Source organism: Merops nubicus, unplaced genomic scaffold, assembly GCF_000691845.1.
Source record: "Merops nubicus isolate BGI_N331 unplaced genomic scaffold, ASM69184v1 scaffold6995, whole genome shotgun sequence".
NCBI classification, from domain to species: Eukaryota; Metazoa; Chordata; class Aves; order Coraciiformes; family Meropidae; genus Merops; species Merops nubicus.
In genome coordinates, this window is record NW_008611520.1 from 1 (window position 1) to 18,513 (window position 18,513).

The 18,513-nt window shown below is 50.8% G+C and overlaps 1 protein-coding gene across 1 annotated transcript; it reads right to left on the minus strand.

Moving 5' to 3' along the window:
* Positions 1-858: 858 nt before the first annotated feature.
* Positions 859-11,624, minus strand: B4GALT5 (UDP-Gal:betaGlcNAc beta 1,4- galactosyltransferase, polypeptide 5; the record flags this gene model as incomplete). Its single annotated transcript, XM_008941232.1, has 8 exons — positions 859-1,196; positions 3,507-3,608; positions 4,133-4,255; positions 4,497-4,684; positions 5,601-5,717; positions 6,410-6,534; positions 7,045-7,158; positions 11,445-11,624. Coding segments are annotated over 8 exons (1,097 nt in total), but the record flags the coding sequence as incomplete, so codon positions are not given.
* Positions 11,625-18,513: the final 6,889 nt, after the last annotated feature.

Below are 18,513 nucleotides of genomic sequence, written 5' to 3' on the forward strand. Positions count from 1 at the left end.
GCGCTGCGGGGCCGGCTGCCCGTCCCAAGGATGGCACGTGGGCAGCAGAGCCGGCCTCGGGGCTACGCCTCCCGCAGCAGAGCCCTTGAGCCGTCTGCCAAGCTCCCGCTTGCCATCAGTGGGATAGGGAGCAACAGCAAGAGGTCATATTCCCTATGGCTTTTGGATTCATTTGCACATCGTACTGCAAAAGTGACAGAACGGGAAGGGTTTTTGTAAATATTCCCGTTTCCTCACGCTCCTTGGAAAAAGCCACCCCAGGGTTTCTGGAATGAGCGATGGCGTGGCTGTTATTTCTCACCCACTACACTGGGGAGCGTAGGGCCCCGTCCCACAAACATTTCTGCTTATGCACAGCTTAAATCACGCGAGCAGTCTCACTGGCTTAAAAGGGAACACCTTGCACAAGCACAGTGATGCACATACAAGTGTTTACAGAGTTCAGGACTAAAATGAGTGACCGTATGTAAACCTCTAGCTTGGATTTGAGCCATAGGAGAAAACTTAAAAGGGGCAATTTACACAGCATATTTACACTTACACTTCTTTAAGAAGCGAATTCTGTTGTATATACTTCAAGCAGGTTTAAAAAACCGCACAGACGTAGAAGAACGATATCAGAAGTCGTCTGATCTCCCCCCAGGGCGGCTGCTGACCAAAGTGCTCCTGACATCCTCAGTTGAGAAGCCAGAGTCCCTCAGCTGAGCTGCTTCCTGGAAGAGAAAATGCGTCCAAGGCGAGTCCCAGTGCCAGAGATTGCTGGAGGAGGAATGTGGAGACGAGAGCAGCAGGTCCAACTGCTGTCCTGAAACCCAGAAAGCAAGTGGCAGAAAAGAAAAAAAAAGAAAAAGACTGCTGAGCTCGCTGCACGAGTATCGGGCTGGATTGGTACAGCTAGGGCAATTTGTGCGTGCACTTTCAGCCTTATTCTCCAAAATACTGTGATCCTTCATTAGACAAAGTGTTGCTTGTCCTTGATAACCCTTGGAAAAGAAAGTCTAGCGTGGTGCTTTCTTGGTGAAGGGCAGAGCAAAGTTATTTTCTCTGCTTAATATTCGGTCACCAGAGCCAGCTCTGGTGTCAGGTTAACAGTGATGTTCTTATACAAGGTGTCATACGTGACGTTTGGAAAGTAGTTCAAGTTATTGAGGCCATCCAGGGCTTGCCTTTCTTTCGACTTCCTCAGCAAGGCATACCTGTGCAACGAGAATCAGAGGCTAGTCACTTCCTTGTACCCCACAGTCCTGCAAAGTCCTTCCAACACTACTAAAACGCTTTTAAAACAGACAGTCTCAGCAGCAGCTAAAAAAAAACAAATTTCTGAGCTCTTAATAAAGATAACCCTCACATTTTCTATATTCCAGATGAGTAAATACCCCAAACTTTAGAAAAATCACAGTCCGACACTTGAGGAAGATCAGAATGCTCTCTGTGCCACCAGCAAGCACATCAACTGTCAGAAGAACTTGAAACCCACGCCCAAAGCCTGTGGGTCCAGGTCCCGTTCCCAGGAGGGAGCTGAGCTCTGTGGTTCCTGACAGTGGCCTCAGCAGCCAGAACCTCTCAGACAAAAGCAGATCATGGGTGACACGGTCCTTTCCATTTCTAAGAAACTGGACCACAAACAAGAGTAGAATCAAATGGGTTTAGTCTGAGGGATGGGTGACAAGGAAGTAAAACTAGCAGAATGATGATTTAGGGAAGGAAACTGCAGCTGGTGCACAAAAACAGCCTCAGCCAAATTTAGAGGCAGCATGATGAGATCTAAGGGTGGGAGAGAAACAATAAGCAGAAACACATCAACAGGGCAGGATACTGATTTTCAGCACTGCAGTGCTGTGGGCCTGGCAGCACCTGCGTGAGCAGGAGCTCAGCTGAGACCTGGGGACAGAAAAAACATCAGGGAAGGGATGTGCCCAGAGGAAGATGCTGGGTGAGGGCAAAGAGGGACGTGCCAAAGCTGGTTTCAAAGAGGTCACGGCATCAGGGATGGGTAGGACACAGTGCCTTGCCAAAAGCTTCCCTTTTCCACGGTGAGAACTGTTGGGTGCCCCTGCTCGAGTGGGAGAAGCAGCAGGGCTCTCCAAGGGCAGCAGCTGGTACTTGTCTGCAGTGCCAGCCTTCCATGCTTAAAGGGTTTGACCAAATATGGCTTTTTAAGCCCAGACCAACTTCTTTTTCAAGAGTGAACCAAAAGAAGTATCTTTTACTGACTGTACTCTGTCTGACAGAGAAATGAAAACTAGGGTGAAGGTGACATAACCTCAAATGGAAAGTCCCCCCAAAATCAGTCTTCTGTAGAAGACTGACGGTTGGACTTGATCTCAGAGGTCTTGTCCAACTTTAATAATTCTAATGATTCTAGAAAGAGACCAGTAGCCAGCTCAGATGGTATCTGCAACATAAACCCTTCTTGCTGCCTCTTCTGCCAGCAGCAGCCAGGAACCTCTCTGCAGAACAGAGCTTGCACTGTCCAACAGTTCCTCACCTATGAGTGTTAATTTCTGCAGCATTTTGTGAATAAGGTATTTCTTTGGTTTTCTGTTGCACAGTTTTCAGCAGACTCAAATTCCACCAAGGTCCCCAAGCAGTCATTCAACCAACCCTCACACACTCCAAAACACTCCTGGACAAAGGGGTTGGAGCCCTCCTGGAAAGCTCTAGAGAGAATTTAGCTTTTTGAGAAAAAAAAAACAAACAAAATGTTCACACAGTTCACACAGCTCCTTAGGCACAAAGGACATTTACTGATCCTCATGGATGTCCAAAGCCTCACAAGTGAGCAAACCCAGAATTCAGGGGCTCTGTACACCTGCCCCAGGTTGGGGCCAAGAGGCAGGAACAGAAGAACAGAGAGGGACGAGCTGCTCCATCTCAGCACTGTGGTGGCCACGTGCTGGAGCTGCTGCCATGTCCCCATCTGTACACACCATCATGGGATGAAGCCAGCAAGAGTGCCACCCTCTGACTCAAAACTCTGAGCACTGTCCACCCCCCAAGAACAGCACTGCAGGAGGCCATCACTTCTGCAACAGCACCTGCCTTTGGAGTGCTAATCCAGGGTGTTGCTGCTGGGCTTTGTTAGTGTTCCCAGGGACACCTCATGCTTTAGCAGCCACGCACCAGGAACACCCAGGCTCTCTGCCTTCTGCAGCCTGAGCAATGCCTCCTTCAACACTTAGACCAGGCTATTCTAGAAACATAGAAACTTCTCTTAACTGGTATTTGCCACCTCTCTAGGAACATCCCCCTGGAGATATAGGGCAGGCTCCCAGCCCACCTACAACCCTCACTGTAGGGATTCAGGGTATAAAATGCAGGGATAGAGAGATCCAGGCAGTGCTCTCACTCCATCTTCCAACAATTAGTTTCCTTCATGAGTTAAATCTGTCACTGCCCTCAAACAGCTGCAGGGATCCTTGTACGTGGTACGAACTCTTTGTGAAGGGCTTCAAGATTCTTAAAAAAAAAAAAAATCAAACCACCAAACAACACAATTTACTTGCCTTCCTAGGAACTGCACTTCTCCCCGATGATGGTGGGGAATTGATTTGTATTTCCCTGTGTCTCCTTCTGGCCGAGTCACTGAGTAGCCTGCATACTGCACTCTGCATTAGAAAGGGAAGAAAACACATCAACAACAACAAAAAAAAAACCCAACACCAACCATTGTATTTTCTGTGCTGCCAGTGCTTGCCAGGTTTGCACAGTCAGTGCACTTGGGACTCCAACAACAGCTTTGCCTTTCCACCCAGCAGATAAGCTATGCAAACCTCCCCACTCCAGCCTGGGCTCTCTCTGGACAAGTCACACAGCTCTCTAAACCTCAAGGCCTCAGCTCAGCCAAGATCAGTCTGACCTCAGCAGCATGGGATAGTGCACACAGAGCCAGTCATTTCCCAGCCAGCACTTCTGTTTGCTTCCCCTCTCCTGCCTGTGCAGGCTGGAACAGCCCCCGTTCCCACGGAGCCCCCACAGCCAGGCTGGCTCATCCCCAGCCCGGGCGAAGCGGGCACAGCAAGCCCCGTGCTGGCTGCAGAGGTGACACTCACTTTTTTTGTGAGCACGTGCAAAGCCTGGCTCACAGAACCACCAGAAGAGTTCAGGGATGCCTGCTGAGCTGAGCCCGTACCTGTTCCAGAGGTCGTCATCTTCACCACCCCAGCCCCAGAAAGCGTTAGGGAAACCATTGATCTTCTTAAACTGCTCGACAGTCAGGCCACTCACCCCACCAAAGAACTCGTTGTAAGGGAGCCTAAGTGGGAGAGAAGGGGTTAGGGCAGAGCCCACCAGTGCTGCAGCTCTCCTGCCTGCAGTGGGGAGAGCCTGAGCTGCCAGGAGGCTTTCATCCATTCCCCTCTCACATTCCCTTTGCACAAAGCTCAAGAAGCAAATCAAGAGTCACCTCCCACCTTTTAAAAAAAAAAAAAAAGAAAATAAAATCTAACACTGGCTTCTTAGCTATTATGGTGGTGGGGAGGAAGAACAGTGCTTACAGATACATGTACTTATCCAGCTTGGCTGCGAAGTGCCTCGGCATCTGTCCACACCCATAATAGTTACGGTCATTTTCTGGTATGTGGTCCACATCGTGAAAGATGAGACAGTCCCAGTCCAGGTCCTTCATTGCTTCCCGAAAGCCAACATTGAAGAGCATGGCACGGTTAAAGGGTTGGTTTCCAGCCTAGGAGGGAGAAAAGTTCCTTCTCAAGGGGAGCCCTGTGCAGTTCATGTTCCACATGTGCATTTTCAGTCTTGTCTAGAAAACTGCAGAGGGCAACCAGCTCCCACATCAGTGCCATAAAAGGAAATGAGGTATTGGAACAAACTAGTGAGATCAACCAAGACCTAAATATTCGTAGAATCATTAAGGCTGGAAAAGACCCCTAAGATCATCAAGTCCAACCATTCAATTTGCTGTGCAGGAGCAAAGCTAAAGATGTTAAAGCCTTATTACTCAGACATTTGGGAAAAAAAAAAAAAATAAGAAACCAAACCACAAAACAGACCAGTTTTGATCAGTTTTTTTAAGACAAGAGTTATATACAGAGGTACATCTACTAGGCGGACGAAGCCAGATTACTTAAGTGAGAGGTTCATGTACACATCAAACGACAGTTTTATGTTCTACATTCACGAAAGCCTTCCAGATAGTGCCAGGACATTAAATGCTTAACTCTGGTCAGGCCACTCCTCTGCCTAGGGGATGCTTCCCAGAGCTACTACAGAGATATGAAAAAATAACACAGCATTATTTAAACTGCAACTGTACTATACGGTTCAGCGTTCTCTTTTTTTAAGTATCTCTGCCACTAAAGGATTTAAAAAAACCTCCAACAACTGAATCTCCTTTTTTTTTTTTCATAAAGCCAGCCATTTTGGGGCACACCTCTCAGCTGTGCCTCTTTTTGGCAGAATGGGACAACTTACACACTGCAACATGAGCTCTAAACCTGGCAAAAGTTAAATTACGTGATCTGGCAGGTAAACTCCTCTGGGCACGGCACAGAGCTACACTTGCAGCTTTGGCAGAGGCACTTTTAGCACAGCAGGTCCATGCCCTGGCAGCTGCCACCCCAACCACCCCAGGGCTCACTCACTTGTTCCACAACATAAAAGGCAAACTGTAAACGTTGCCGCTGCAGCATGGGGATAAGGTGTCTGAAGAGGACAGGAAGATGCTCGTACCGATTGCGGAATGGGATCAGGATGGCCACCTGATGAGGAGAGGACACAGCTCTTACTGCACCGCACCAGCCACAGACCCACGCTGGGACTGGCTGCTGTTGGGGGGGGGAGCAGCACTAAACATGGTGTCTCAGCTCTCCCAGGTAGGGCTGAGCAGCCTGAAACCCTTCAAACCCCACAACACGGATTTCCTATTCACTTCTGAGGGAACTGTTGCTTTGAAGATATTCAATGTAACCTTGAGTGGGAGGCAGACCTGCAGCCCACCCCCCAGCCCCTCACTGCCTCTGCCCAGCGCTGGGGACAGCAGGAGTGGGGCCAGACCCTGCTGCCACGTTGCCCTAAGCCACCTCCTTCTGGGGACAGGAGTCCCCAGCAGTGCCACCCTGCCTCTCTGGGTCACATCCTACCCCAGACAGGGCGGTGTGGGCAGAGGGAGTCTCGGCAGTAGGTCAGCAGGCAGGCAGGCAAGCTCGCTGCCTGACTCCTTAGCATTCCATGCAGAAGCTCAGAGCTGACTCATGCATCACTAAAGCAGCCCCTGGGCTCAGCATTTCTCCCCCAGGCACTGCAGCCCCACACTCCAGAAATCCTCACATTCATTACTCTGGAGCTGCAGCACATCAGAAAGGTTCCCATTAACATCTACCCACCACCCACCTAGGACTCTGTCCCTCCCATGCTCAGCAGGTACACAGAGCTCCCCAGCTCCCCCTGTTACCTTCCAACGAGGCAGGCAGTCACTCGGCTTCCAGTGGCCTCCCAGTTTGATGGAGGGGTCTTTTGAGAAGAACTGATGGATATCTTCCATCGTGATCTCACTCATATTTACATCGATGGGGCCCTCTGTGGAGGCAGTGGGGAGAAGCACAGGAAGGGTCAGGCACCACAAATATCACTCTGGTGGAAGCATTTCTCCTAGCTGTGGCTGCCTTGGGGGGTCCAGCCTGTCTCCCACAGCAGCCCCTGTCTCCCACAGTGGCTCCTGCCCAGCTGTAACCAGCACAGCTCGGGGCTGGGACCGGCAGCGCTGCCAAAGGGCGAGGAAGTCACCCTGCCACGGCTGCCCCTGGAAAAGGGCTGGCTGAGCCTTTTCACCAGCTCCCAGCAGACAATTCCTCTTTTGTTTGCGTTTGCCAGGCGATGGGCTCCTGATGTGCCTCTGACATAGCAGGGATTCATTTGTGTGAGCGGGTACACAATGATTTCCCAGGAAGGGACCAGGCTCTGGACAGCATTCCCATTCGTCCCCAGGTGCCCAGCAGGGAAAGCTGCAATGCCAGGGAATGTCATGCTGTGCCCTTCAACGCCACGAGGAGCAGGAGAGGGGCATGGGACCATAAGGATGTTACTCACTCATAGAAGGGAGCCTCTCGGGGCAGGTGTGGTTGGGGAAGTAGGTAAAGTCTTCAGGAAGAAACGTTGTGGCTTGCAGAAATGTGTCGTTGTGGTTCAGATCAAGAAGATAATCTGGGAAATGGAGAAAAAAAAAAGATAAAAGTTCACACCCAAGCTGCAGGTCTTTGTTATTTCCAGCCACCTCCTCATACCGCTGCAAGCAGACTCCTAAACCCCCCGTGGCTGAGGGTGTCTCCAATGGCATGGGGGTGTCCCTGTGCAGCACGAGCTCTAGACTTGCAAACCAGCTGGGTGTTCATCCCCCATCCTGGGGCAGGTAGCTGCAGAAGCCCTGGCTGCCACAGACAAGGCCACATTAAAGAAACCTTCATGTTTGCTTGCCAAAGGAAGAATTCTGAGTGTCACCTTTAGCTATCACAAACAGCTCAAAGCAAAGGACCTTGACCCTGAAGGACCACAGAAGAGCGAAAGGGAACGTGCTCTTTCAGCAGGTCCTTTCCTAACGGGCTCAGAGAGGGCAGTCCCCAGGCAGGTCCCAACTCCAGCAGGGGCTGTCAGTGCAGCAGCCCACACATGGAAATCCTGCCTCATGTCCTCCTCAAAGGATCATTAAAAACTATCACATTACACACAGCCTTTCCTCCAGTTTGCATCACACAAGAGCAGAGGAGCCTCTGTTCCCCAACAGTCACAGCAGTGCCCACCATGGCACATTTCTCCAGCCCCTCCATTCTTCTGCATCCTTTCAGCCCCTGTGAAAAACCCTTTCAGCCTGTTACACCTGTAGATGTTTTAAGGATGTTAAAGGATATTTTACATAACCATAAACTTCTGCTTTCTACAGTAAAAGTCATCAGCTTTGCATACAGCATCTTTAGCCAAGCACGATCTTTATTTTCAGGCACTAGAAGAAGTTCCCTGCCTGTACTAAGGCATCAGCTGCTACAGGAGGTTGCTGCCTCTCCACATTCTCCGAGCATCAGGTGCTTAGCAGAGGGTTGACCTTTTGGTCCCACAGTACCTAGGGCACCAACCTTACACCCCACAGAGGTCCTGGAAAGCAGCCATTTAGGGTTGAGCCTCCCAGACCCACCACAGGCAGCCCCTGCACCTACTAGGATGAGAAGGTCTCACCCTTTCCAATTACCTTACCATGCATGGCTACTCCTGCAGCTCACTGCAGAAGCTCACCAGAGGGCTGACATTCACCGTGCTGATTCAGAGCAAGAGTAGCCCTGGTTCTTCAGGAGCACAGTACAAAACAGCTGGTGCTCAGACAGCCAGAGACAAAAGAAGGTCTAGTGTCCCACCTGCCAATGCCCACGAGCTGTCCAAGCAGCTCTACAAAGCCTTGGACACAAGGGTTGTGAATGATCCACCAGCAGTCAATTTGCAACAGGTAGCCAGATTTGTAAGTTAGTTCACTGAACTCAGTGTGAAATTCAGATATTTTTAATTTTTTTTTTTTTTTAAACCAGCAGCTATAAGCCTTCAAACCAAGCATACATTTAGCTTTAAGAACACCTTGATAGCAAAAAGGTTTCACACATTTTATCCTGAGAAAAATTTAATAAACCAAGAATGACAGTACAGTGAAGTGAAGGAATCGGCTAAGGTTACGAGTTAAGAATCTAAGTCACATTTAAGGATAGGGACATTTAGGCAATTGCATAAGCACAGTATATTTTCCATAGCAGAAAGGCTGCACCTAATAGCCACATTAATGATCTATCAAGAAAAAAAATAATCTAGTGACAATTGAATCGTCTAAAGCGAAGCAGAGAGAGTTACTTTTACCTGCAAGGTCAAAATCTTTCATTTAAATCAGCCAGGACAAGTCATTGCTGGTCTGGTATTGCAGCTTGCTTTATTGCACTAGTACTTACCAGCACGTCATAAACAATGTTTATCTGTTCAAATAAGTGGTACCCAAACTAGCTCAGACTCAAGATGGAGCTTGTAAACAGAACCTAAGGGCTTTTCAAGTATGACATATTATTTTGGATGCTTGACACTACTCTAGAATTTAATAACCAGATTCCTATTAAATTCCCTCAATTGAGGAGCATGCTTTCAGTACTCAGTCCAGCTGACAATGCATGGTAAAGCTCAACTCCCCCTTTATTTTTTTTTTTCCACAAAGGCTGCCTTTTTTGCTTGCAGAAGCACGGAAGGGACCCCTCTTAGCTCACTGAACAAGAAACCTATTATTGCATCTATTAACAAATGCTAACAAAGTTATCAAGTACTTCCTCATTTTAATACAAGAGGAAAAAAGCTAAAGGCAAAGAATCAATGCAGATGCACTGTGTTTGCAGCAGAGCACCCTGTGCTTGGTCACCTTGTCATTCAGGGTGGGTTATTGCATTTTTAAGGAATCTGCCCAGAAATTAAACCCCCAGGTCCCAGGAGGACACACACACAAGGTAGCACTGCCCAAAGAACTGCTCATGCCCCAGCCCCTTGCTGAGCTGAGAAGTTGCAGCTCAGAAAGCACTGGCAGCCTCCTACTTGCCAGGGCTTCCATGTAGCTGGGGCAGGGACAAACAGAGAGGGGCTACAGGGTCTTCTACTACCCAAAGTGGTTTGTGACCTGTGCCAGCTCATCCCCTGCAGCAGCATCCCTGCCACTGCTGAGAATTGGAGAGAGGATGATGCAGGGATGCAACACTCACTGCTGTCTGCTGGGCAGGACAGGGGCAGGATAGCCCAGGAGCTGCTCCCAACAGCTCCGAGTAACAATGGGGATGGTCAAAGCCTCTGCTGGGTGCCTCCCTGCAGTCATACCAGTGTGGGGAGGATGCATTAACCAGGCACTGCCACCCATCCAGATCTCACCAAGGTGCCCAAAAAAAAGAGTCATGGAAGGAAGATACTGACACTGTTAATAGAATCTTTATGGCCACAGCACCACGTGCTTTCCAGATGTCACCACCATCCGTCACGCATCTGCTTTGATCTGCTTGCCAGGGAAGGTCGCCCAAGGACGGTGCACAGCACTCATATATGCTTAAAACATCCTCTCAGGGCAGGAGGGGTATCAGCCCACGCCTGCGGAGCACGAGGACACGAGGCCTGAGCAAAGCCCGTTATTTCAGGAGCAGCAGTACTGGTGTCCCTGGCACTACGGTGGTGACCATTTCACCGTCTGCTGCAGGCAGCAGGAACACACCGCAGCTTTCCAGAGGGCTCTGAGCCCCAAGGGCCAGGACTACAGTGGGGCAGAGGTTCTCACCACCAAAAGTGGCAGCAGTGGGACATCTAACCCTCCTCCCACTAGGGGATCAGCCACTTCCTCACCCTGCGTCTGCTTTACTTGATATTTCCAGCCTTAAAAATAGCCCAGGCTGGCAGCCCTGGCGGGCTCTGGCGGGGAGAGGAGGTGACCCGGGTCGCCAATCTCTTGTAGAAAGTGATAATTCTACCCCCATGGCCTTCCTTGGGCAGAACACCTGAACCGGTGGCTGCACCACCCGCTCCTAAGCGAGCCAAGCAGCCAGGACACGGCTCGGTTTTGTTATTGATAAGGAAATAATCTTGCCTCCACCAGCCCCTGCTGACAAAGCCTGGCAGCGGAGCAGCCGAGCTCCCTGGCACTGCTGCAGCCTGGTGCCAACCACACGGGCGCGAGGCACCGGGGGATGCTGGCAGGGAAGGTACACGCTCGGTGCCACAGCAGCCCACGGGCAACGCCTGGCTCAGCCTGCCTTCCACACAGCCAGTGCATCGATGCTTCCCTGTACCATACCCACACAGAACTTGTAACCCTGCTATCAGCTGTATGTTCCGGATGACGAACAGCCTGGGAGCGGAAGCCTGTGACTCCGCTCCCTGCCTTCTGCCCAACTTTCAATATATTATTTGTGGCAGATCTCCAACCAAGTCATATCAGTTCATCCTTGCATGGGAAGAGTGAAGCTCATGAGCACAGGCTCCTCCACGTGCCCGGAGCGAGGGCTCTGTACACGCCTGTGCCTGGCAAGTTATTTTTTAAACATGAAACCTGATCCTTGCAGTGAATTTGGAAGTGTTTATCCTCAGACTGGTTGAAGCTAACAAGGTGAATTCCTGGAAAGCAAAGAGGTTTTTGGCTCAACACCCAATCATCTGAGACCTGTCAAGATTTTCACCCCTTGTACAAGTTAGAGGCATTTGAATTTTTTATATAAAGAAATTAATACAACTTACATATAGTGTATATACACACAGTAATTGTAGATATAACTTTTATTTTTATGCTATATATTTTTATATCTATAAATAAAAACAAGCCAATTAATCAAAGTTCCCACCCCGCATTTACTCCGCATAAATTAATTCCTTCAAACAAGAGTGGTTCAGGTCAGCTCAATTTTCAATGGAAAAGGAGCTTTTGATCCAAATTCTTCCAGAAATACCTGAGTCATTCACGCTGCTGTTCCTCTTGGCATAGGCACCACGGACCACCTGCTCGTACACCTGAGCTCCTATCGTCCGCATGTTCTCACGAATCATGATGCCTTGGGCTTGCATCATGAAGAGGTAGGTGTTCACTGCAAGGGGGGAAGAGAAGAGAATACTTCCATGAGCACCAGCTTCTGTAGGAAATAGAAACAGAAGTCTTTTGGAACCATTCCCAGCCTTCTGCTTGGTTTCAGCTCCTTTCTGCCAGGAGGATCCTGGAGTTACACGTGCCGGGCGCTGGGAAGGAGGTGGAGCCGGGGAGCTGGGGCCTCAGGCACGTGTGGAAACCCGGAGGGTTCAGAGGGGAGCACACCCTGCAGGAACGGACAACGCGGCACTGCAGCTCAACAGTGCTTCTGCCTGCCTAGGCAGGGAGGTTTCCTTAGGAAATGCTGTAACAGGAAACTAAGCTGCCTGCCTGGAGAAGGGCATCTGTTCCTAGACTGCAGCACCAAGGGCTGACGCTTGCTTGGCAGAGTTACCTCAACAGGCACCACAAAAGCATCCCACTGCCAGTCTGAGCTCAGCAGCAATCCATACGCCCCAGAGCAGGCTGCATTTTGCAGCACAAGACCCCTGGGTCGCCAGGGCCAGCCCCCTGCAGCCAGGTTTCTTCTCCCCCTCCTTTTCCACTGACCCCGTGCCCTGGCACCGCTCAGGCTGAGTCTTCTTGGGTTTCAGTTTAAGCTGACACCCAGCACTGGCAGGGACAGGCCCCAAAGCAACAGCAGCAGGCATGGCCCTGTGTCTCCAGCAGCATAGCAGGATGGCAGACAGCCACCACAGGGACAGTAGGACAGCCACCATGGATGCTGCAGCCCCCCTCCGCATCACAGTTCCAGCCATAGCCCCCAAACAGTGAAGTTTTAGGCTGAAGAACATGGGGGCTGGGATGGGGGGAATCTTGATTTTAAATAGGGACGAGAACTAGAAAGCCAATTGTGCAGTAGTAATTAAAAATAAACAGGTCAAAAGACACTCCAGGAGGTATGGAAGAGGGCACATGGCCAAGGAAACAACAGAGACCCTGCACAGATGGGGCCATAACTGATGGAAATGTCACCAGGAAACATCCATAACAGACAGGTCGTTTCTACAGCAGCCATATCACAAGCTGTAATAGCCTGAAACTGGCAGCTGCCAGTGCCAGGAAGGTACAGTCATCACTGCAGTCACTGGGAGCACAGATTAGATAGGGCAGCAAGGGTCCCCCCAAACACTGCCCACGCTGACACACTGCCCACGAGCTCCCTGCTCTGCTCTTCCCCCCTTACACCCACAGACTGAGTCAGCCTCCAGCAAGGCTGCCAAGGTGCTTTTCCCAATCCTGAATGTATTTTGTTTTCACAGAGCTAAGCCAATATTTGAAAGGGTGATGGAGCCCCACGCCATGCCCGAAGTCCCAACGCCATGCTCAGGTGCTGCCCATACCCAGCCTGTCTCCAAGCCATGGGGCATCACAAGATTTTCAGAAAGAAAGGGGTCAGTTGCATTAAGTGCTTGACAACTAAATGGCTTGAAATGTAATTTTAAAGGCCAGTTTCCAGCCTCTCCCCATACATGTATCCTTTGTGGTGGAGCCAGCGATGGCACCGTAGGCCAGTGGCTACACCAGCAAGAAGCAGGAGCTGCCTCAGCCAAAGTTGCACCCAAACTCCCACTTTGCTCACCTGCCTCTTCTGTGGCCAAGTCTACAACCCAGAGTCACCACCAAGTCAGTCAGTGACAGCTGCAAAACAAACATCTACTCTGGTGCAGCTTCTTGGCAAGATATTCCTGGTGCAATGACAGCGATAGACAGCAAGGGCTGCTCCTGCTCAGAAATAGAGGGAATTTGCTCCAGCAGATCCCCAGAGGTTAAAGCTCAAGGAAAAGCTGGCATTTTCATGTGTCACCACAGGCCAGAAACAAATGTAGCTGAAATTCCCCATGCAAAACCTCACACCCAGCCTGAAACCTTCACATGCTCACAGTCAGACTCCCCCCCTGCATGGGACTCAGCATGAAACCACATCATGTGCCAGCACCAGCGGTCCAGCACCAACATCACTCCCCATCACAGCCCCAGCTTCAGACAGCTGCCAACGAGGACTTACAGAAATGTAAGTTCCTGAGGAGGAAAACCTAAATAGCCCATTTCTGAGAAATTTCGAGTTAGTGGTGAATAAGTGAGTGACGCAATCAGGCTGGCATGGCCTCAGGGTCAGGATGCACAGTACACCTCCAACCTGACCTGCTCATGCAGGCCACATCTTCTAGATGACCACAACAAGATGTGGAAGTTGGGCAACTTCTCCTTCAGCTCACCAGCCCACATCCCAGCTCTGTCTCAGTTGCAAAGGTGACATATTAAGGGTTGGTGCCTGGGACATGCGGTTCCTAAGGACATATTTATAACACTGAGCCCCACAGACAGCATCCATGTCAAGCTGCAGGTAGCAGCACCGTGAGGCCCTACCAGAAGGCAGCAGAAGCCAATGCATCCAGCAATGAGAACAGCATCCTCCAAAGCCAAGCAAGCACAGCAGAGCACGGACCTGTGCGGGAGAGCGCTGCCACACCACCCCACCTTAGCCAGCAGCAAATAGTGACCAACAGAGACCACCTGACTCCCTTTCAAAAATCCCAAAAAGCTCATCAAGAACCGGGGCACAGCTACTTTGCACAGAGCAAGGGGTAGCTGAAACCGCTTGCAATGTTTATGAGGACGAGGCTGCTGACAAGGGAAGTGGGGACAGAAATCTCCCACCCTCTGGCTTGCGCGGAGCTGGAGTCAGCAGCAAGGCAGAACTCACTGATGCTGAACAAGTCATTTAGCTTTCTACTTCATTATGACTTCAACTCGCCGGATAAGGCAGAACCAGGTTTGGTGAAGCATGAAAGAACAGGAGAGACAAATCAGCATCCAATCCCTGCTTAATTTTGGGAGAAGGGAGGCTTGCCGGGCGCAGTGAAAGCACCGTTTGTTCCCCGCTGGCGGGGTGGGCAGGGGGAGCGGGGCCTCGCCACGGCCACATGACAGGGCTTGCTGGGTCAGACTGGCATGGAGCTGCAGTGGGAATCCTGAACACGCTGCTACAGCAGCCACCATCCCAGGGGAGCGGGAGCACAAACAACACCAGCTTTGTTTAAGGCAGCGGTTGCCTTTTCACATATTAACCCCTTTAGTGAGATGACTGAGAGAGACCTGGCCACAGATGAGCTGTGCCATCAACATGCCACATACCCACACCAAGAACCCCCCACGACCATACCGACCCCAGCCTAGGGTGCAGAGCTCCTTCTCTTGCCCCCAGAATGACCTGGCACCACAAGATAAGCTTCACAAAGCCCACGCTTATCCAGAACACGCAATTTGCTCGGCTCAGAAAATCGGATTTAAAGCACATTATTGAAACATTTCACTCCCCAAATGCACACAGTGCTTAAATTAGCTCCGTGGGGCCACCATGGTCAGGGATGGGTCTGGACCAGCATTCAGGAATCGCTGTACCCAAGTCGAACCTCACTCCTCAGTTTACTTCACTTCTGATGAGCAAATTTGCCATTGTTTAAATTTATTAAGCCTGACCTAGCTGACCCTACAGAGCCCAGGACCCCTGTACCCAAGAGGTGGTGTTTCCCAGAGCCAGCGGAGGAGGATGAGGAGGATGCTAAGCATCCTGCCAGGCATCCCCACTGCTGCTCCCTGCCAGGCAGGAACATGTTCCCAGCATGCTGGGCCTGAACCGGGGCCCAGCCAAAAAGCAGCGCTCCGTGTCACGAGGCATCGCTCATCTAACCACACAGCATGGCCTCGAAAATCACACTGGCCTTCTGCCTCTGTTCCACTGGAGCACACAGCACTTCAGGCCACATCCACGCAGTGGTAACAGCCCAGCTACAGGCACCGAGCAGCAGGACAAGGACAGGAGAGGGATTTTAGCTGCCTCTCAGCAGGGGGGGGGGGAGAATAGCCCTTTTCCTACCAATTTCCAGCAGACCTTCATTACCCATATAGAATATAGGCAAAATTTAAGAATCCATTTGCCCAAATGACCATCTTAAGATTATTTGTGTCAGTTTGTTAAAGGACAAGTCAGCCCCACTGGGATTTAAACACATGGAAACCCAGAGCTGGAGTGGAGGCACACAGCCACACCCCAGGGCCAGCACACCCCTCGGGATGATGCACCCCAAACTCCCTGCTCACAAGCAACAGGGAGGGCAAGTGCTCATCTAAGCCAGGAGTGGATGCAGCAACTTAACCGGGGAGGTAAAGTCCAATTATCTAAATGAGCGCTTAAGGCTTCCTGTAATCATTTCTCTGCTGATATTTTTGGAGCACTTCTAATCAAGAAACAGCTGACTCTCTCATGGAAAATTAATTTCACCATGATGATATGTACTAGAAGAGGCAGCAGGGTAATCTATAGCTCGAGAGTTGAGTCAAAAGAGTCCCAAGTGTGATCCACGCTGGTTACCAACACAGGAAGGGGAGAGATCCGACCTGTCTTGCTCCTGACCCCAACACGCCTCCACTGCCTGTAGAAGGGACCTTCCTCCAGCACTGCCCAGCACAGGAGACGTCACGGTACCCCAGGCCCCGTGCCCAGCCAGGCAGCCAGCAAAGCTGGCGTGAGAAGAGGGGCCGTGCAGGTGCCGGCAGCCCCGCGGGCCTGCAGCAGTGTCAGCACCAGCAGGGTGGCCGGGCGTTCCCGAGCAGGGAGCAGCTCTGCCTCCGCTCCGAGACCCGGGGCTTCTGTCACCCCCAGCACCCTCCCGGCTCCCGAGCCCCGCAGCAGCACAGAGGGGCTGGTTTGAGCTCATCGTGGTGTCCCTGCAACGCGCAGCCCTCTCCTGCTGGCATCTGTGCCTCTGGAGCAGCTGAACCCCACCCTGGCAAGGGCAGCCACCAGCAGCCCCTGCCCTGTCCCAGAAGCACACACCTCAACCAGCACAGCCACAAACCAGCGCACGACCAGGAAACTGCTGCCAAACCACCCGCTTTGCCTGCTGCGTGGAGCGGGCACGAAGCACCCAGCGGAGCCTGCGGGACACCTGCACCTGGGAGATGCAAGAGGTGAAGGTCCTGCAGGCAGCAGGGATGGGTGCTCAGGTCACTGCCAGCACTCTGCCAGGGCCGGGAGATCCTGCCCCCTTGCAAACACCTCCCACGGGGCAAGGAGACAGCAGTCATGTCCACATTAAGCCTTCTGTAAAGCTTTCCCAGCAGATCCCCAGGATCAATTCAGCTCCATTAGCATGAGCAATACAAAGGGGTTTAATCAAGCTCAGGATAGACTAAGCCTCCAAGGAACAGATAGTTATGAGAGTCTTAACTCATAAACAAGCTAACTAGGAATTTAGCAGCATCCCATCACTAATACGCCATGAGATCTGTCTCTATTAGCCTTCCAGTGGCACTGTATTCCCCAGACATGCAGCATGCCAGAACAATTAAATAAGAGGTTCCTATTCATTTTAGAGAATTTAATATTAATACCATCACACAGCCCTTCACCTATGAATAGCACAGGAAGGAACAATTTGATACATGAAGTGGTCTAAGAATTAACAGTGCAGCAGCACCACTGAGCTGGCAATTACAAACCACCCATTCCCAAAACTGGCAGATTCAGAGATCCTGCACATGCATGAAGCAAGCAGGGAAGGTGGGAGACTGCAATGATGCTTGATCCAAACATGAATGTGGGGAATTTGCATCTGAACTGTCTTAGAGGACAAAGACCCTGGGGAGGCTTCAGCAAAGGGGAAGAAAATTCAGGTTATTCTAATAGTCTTTAAATTTTTAAATGTACTCATTTAAGATGGCAACTTTCAGTTGTGATCCCACAGCGGGCTGAGCAAAGGTGTTTGTGCCACTCTGAATTACACTGCACTGATTTTAGGATACCCAGCAAGACAAGCACAACACATTCCGCACATGTGGGAAAACTCAGAAGGCCAAGGGACTTCACAGAGCATTTGCAGCATCAAAGCACCATGAAAGGAGCTCTGCACCCTGGCAGCAGCCAGGGCTGGTGGTAGAATTGAGGTCACAGAATCAAAGAATGGCTTGAGTTGGAAGGGACCTTAAAGATCATCTAGTTCTAACTGCCCTGCCATGGGCAGGGACACCTCCCACAACAGCAGCTTGCAGAAGGCCCCATCTAGCCTCATCTCAAATCCATCAAGTGATGGAGTATCCACAGTTTCCCTGGGCAACGTGTTGCAGGGTCTCACCACCCTCACAGTGAAGACTTCTTCCTTTCATCTAATCTAAATCTACCCTCTTCCAGTTTGAACCCATTAACCGACATCCTATCACAACAAGCCCTTGTAAAAGGTTCCCCTCTCAGTTTTTTTGTAGGCCCCCTTCAGATACTTGGATGGCCACAGATAAGGTCTCCCCACAGCCTTCACCCAGGCACAGTCACAGCTGCAAACCCCAAAAGCAGCTCAACTCCTGCACTCCACTGCAATTCCCCTCTGTGAGGAAGTGTGTAGCAACAGGCACAGGCTGGAGCACAGAGCATAACAAGCATTTGCCCAAGTTAAATATTACCCTTCCTAGCTAGATTCAGGCTCTCCTACTTTAATTGCAGTTCAGGAGGTGCAATTGCACATGACTGCATCTCCTGTTTATTCTCCATCCCTCCTTCTCTGCAGTGACAGGCAGCTCTCCCCATCTACAGCCAGTCCACCCTCCCCCTCTTGCCTCCCTTGGCCAGGGTCAGCTCAAAGTCTTCCAAGGAGAAAAAGAGCATCAGCTGCCAGCAGATTTCTCCACATGCAGAGCATAAAAGCACAGCCCTGGCTGGGCACTTGCGGGCACCGCACAGTTAAATGTGCAATAAAAGGCTCTTGAGCAGGCTATGAAATGGTTGCTAACCTCTCGGGCTGGCAGCCCTGGCAGGCTGCTGTTGGCTACCCACAGCAAACGTTTACAGTTCAGTGTTTGTTCCTTAGGCTCATCAGGAGACAAAGCGACAGAAATTCCTGTGACCCGGACACCATCTCAAAGCAGCAGGACTCATGATG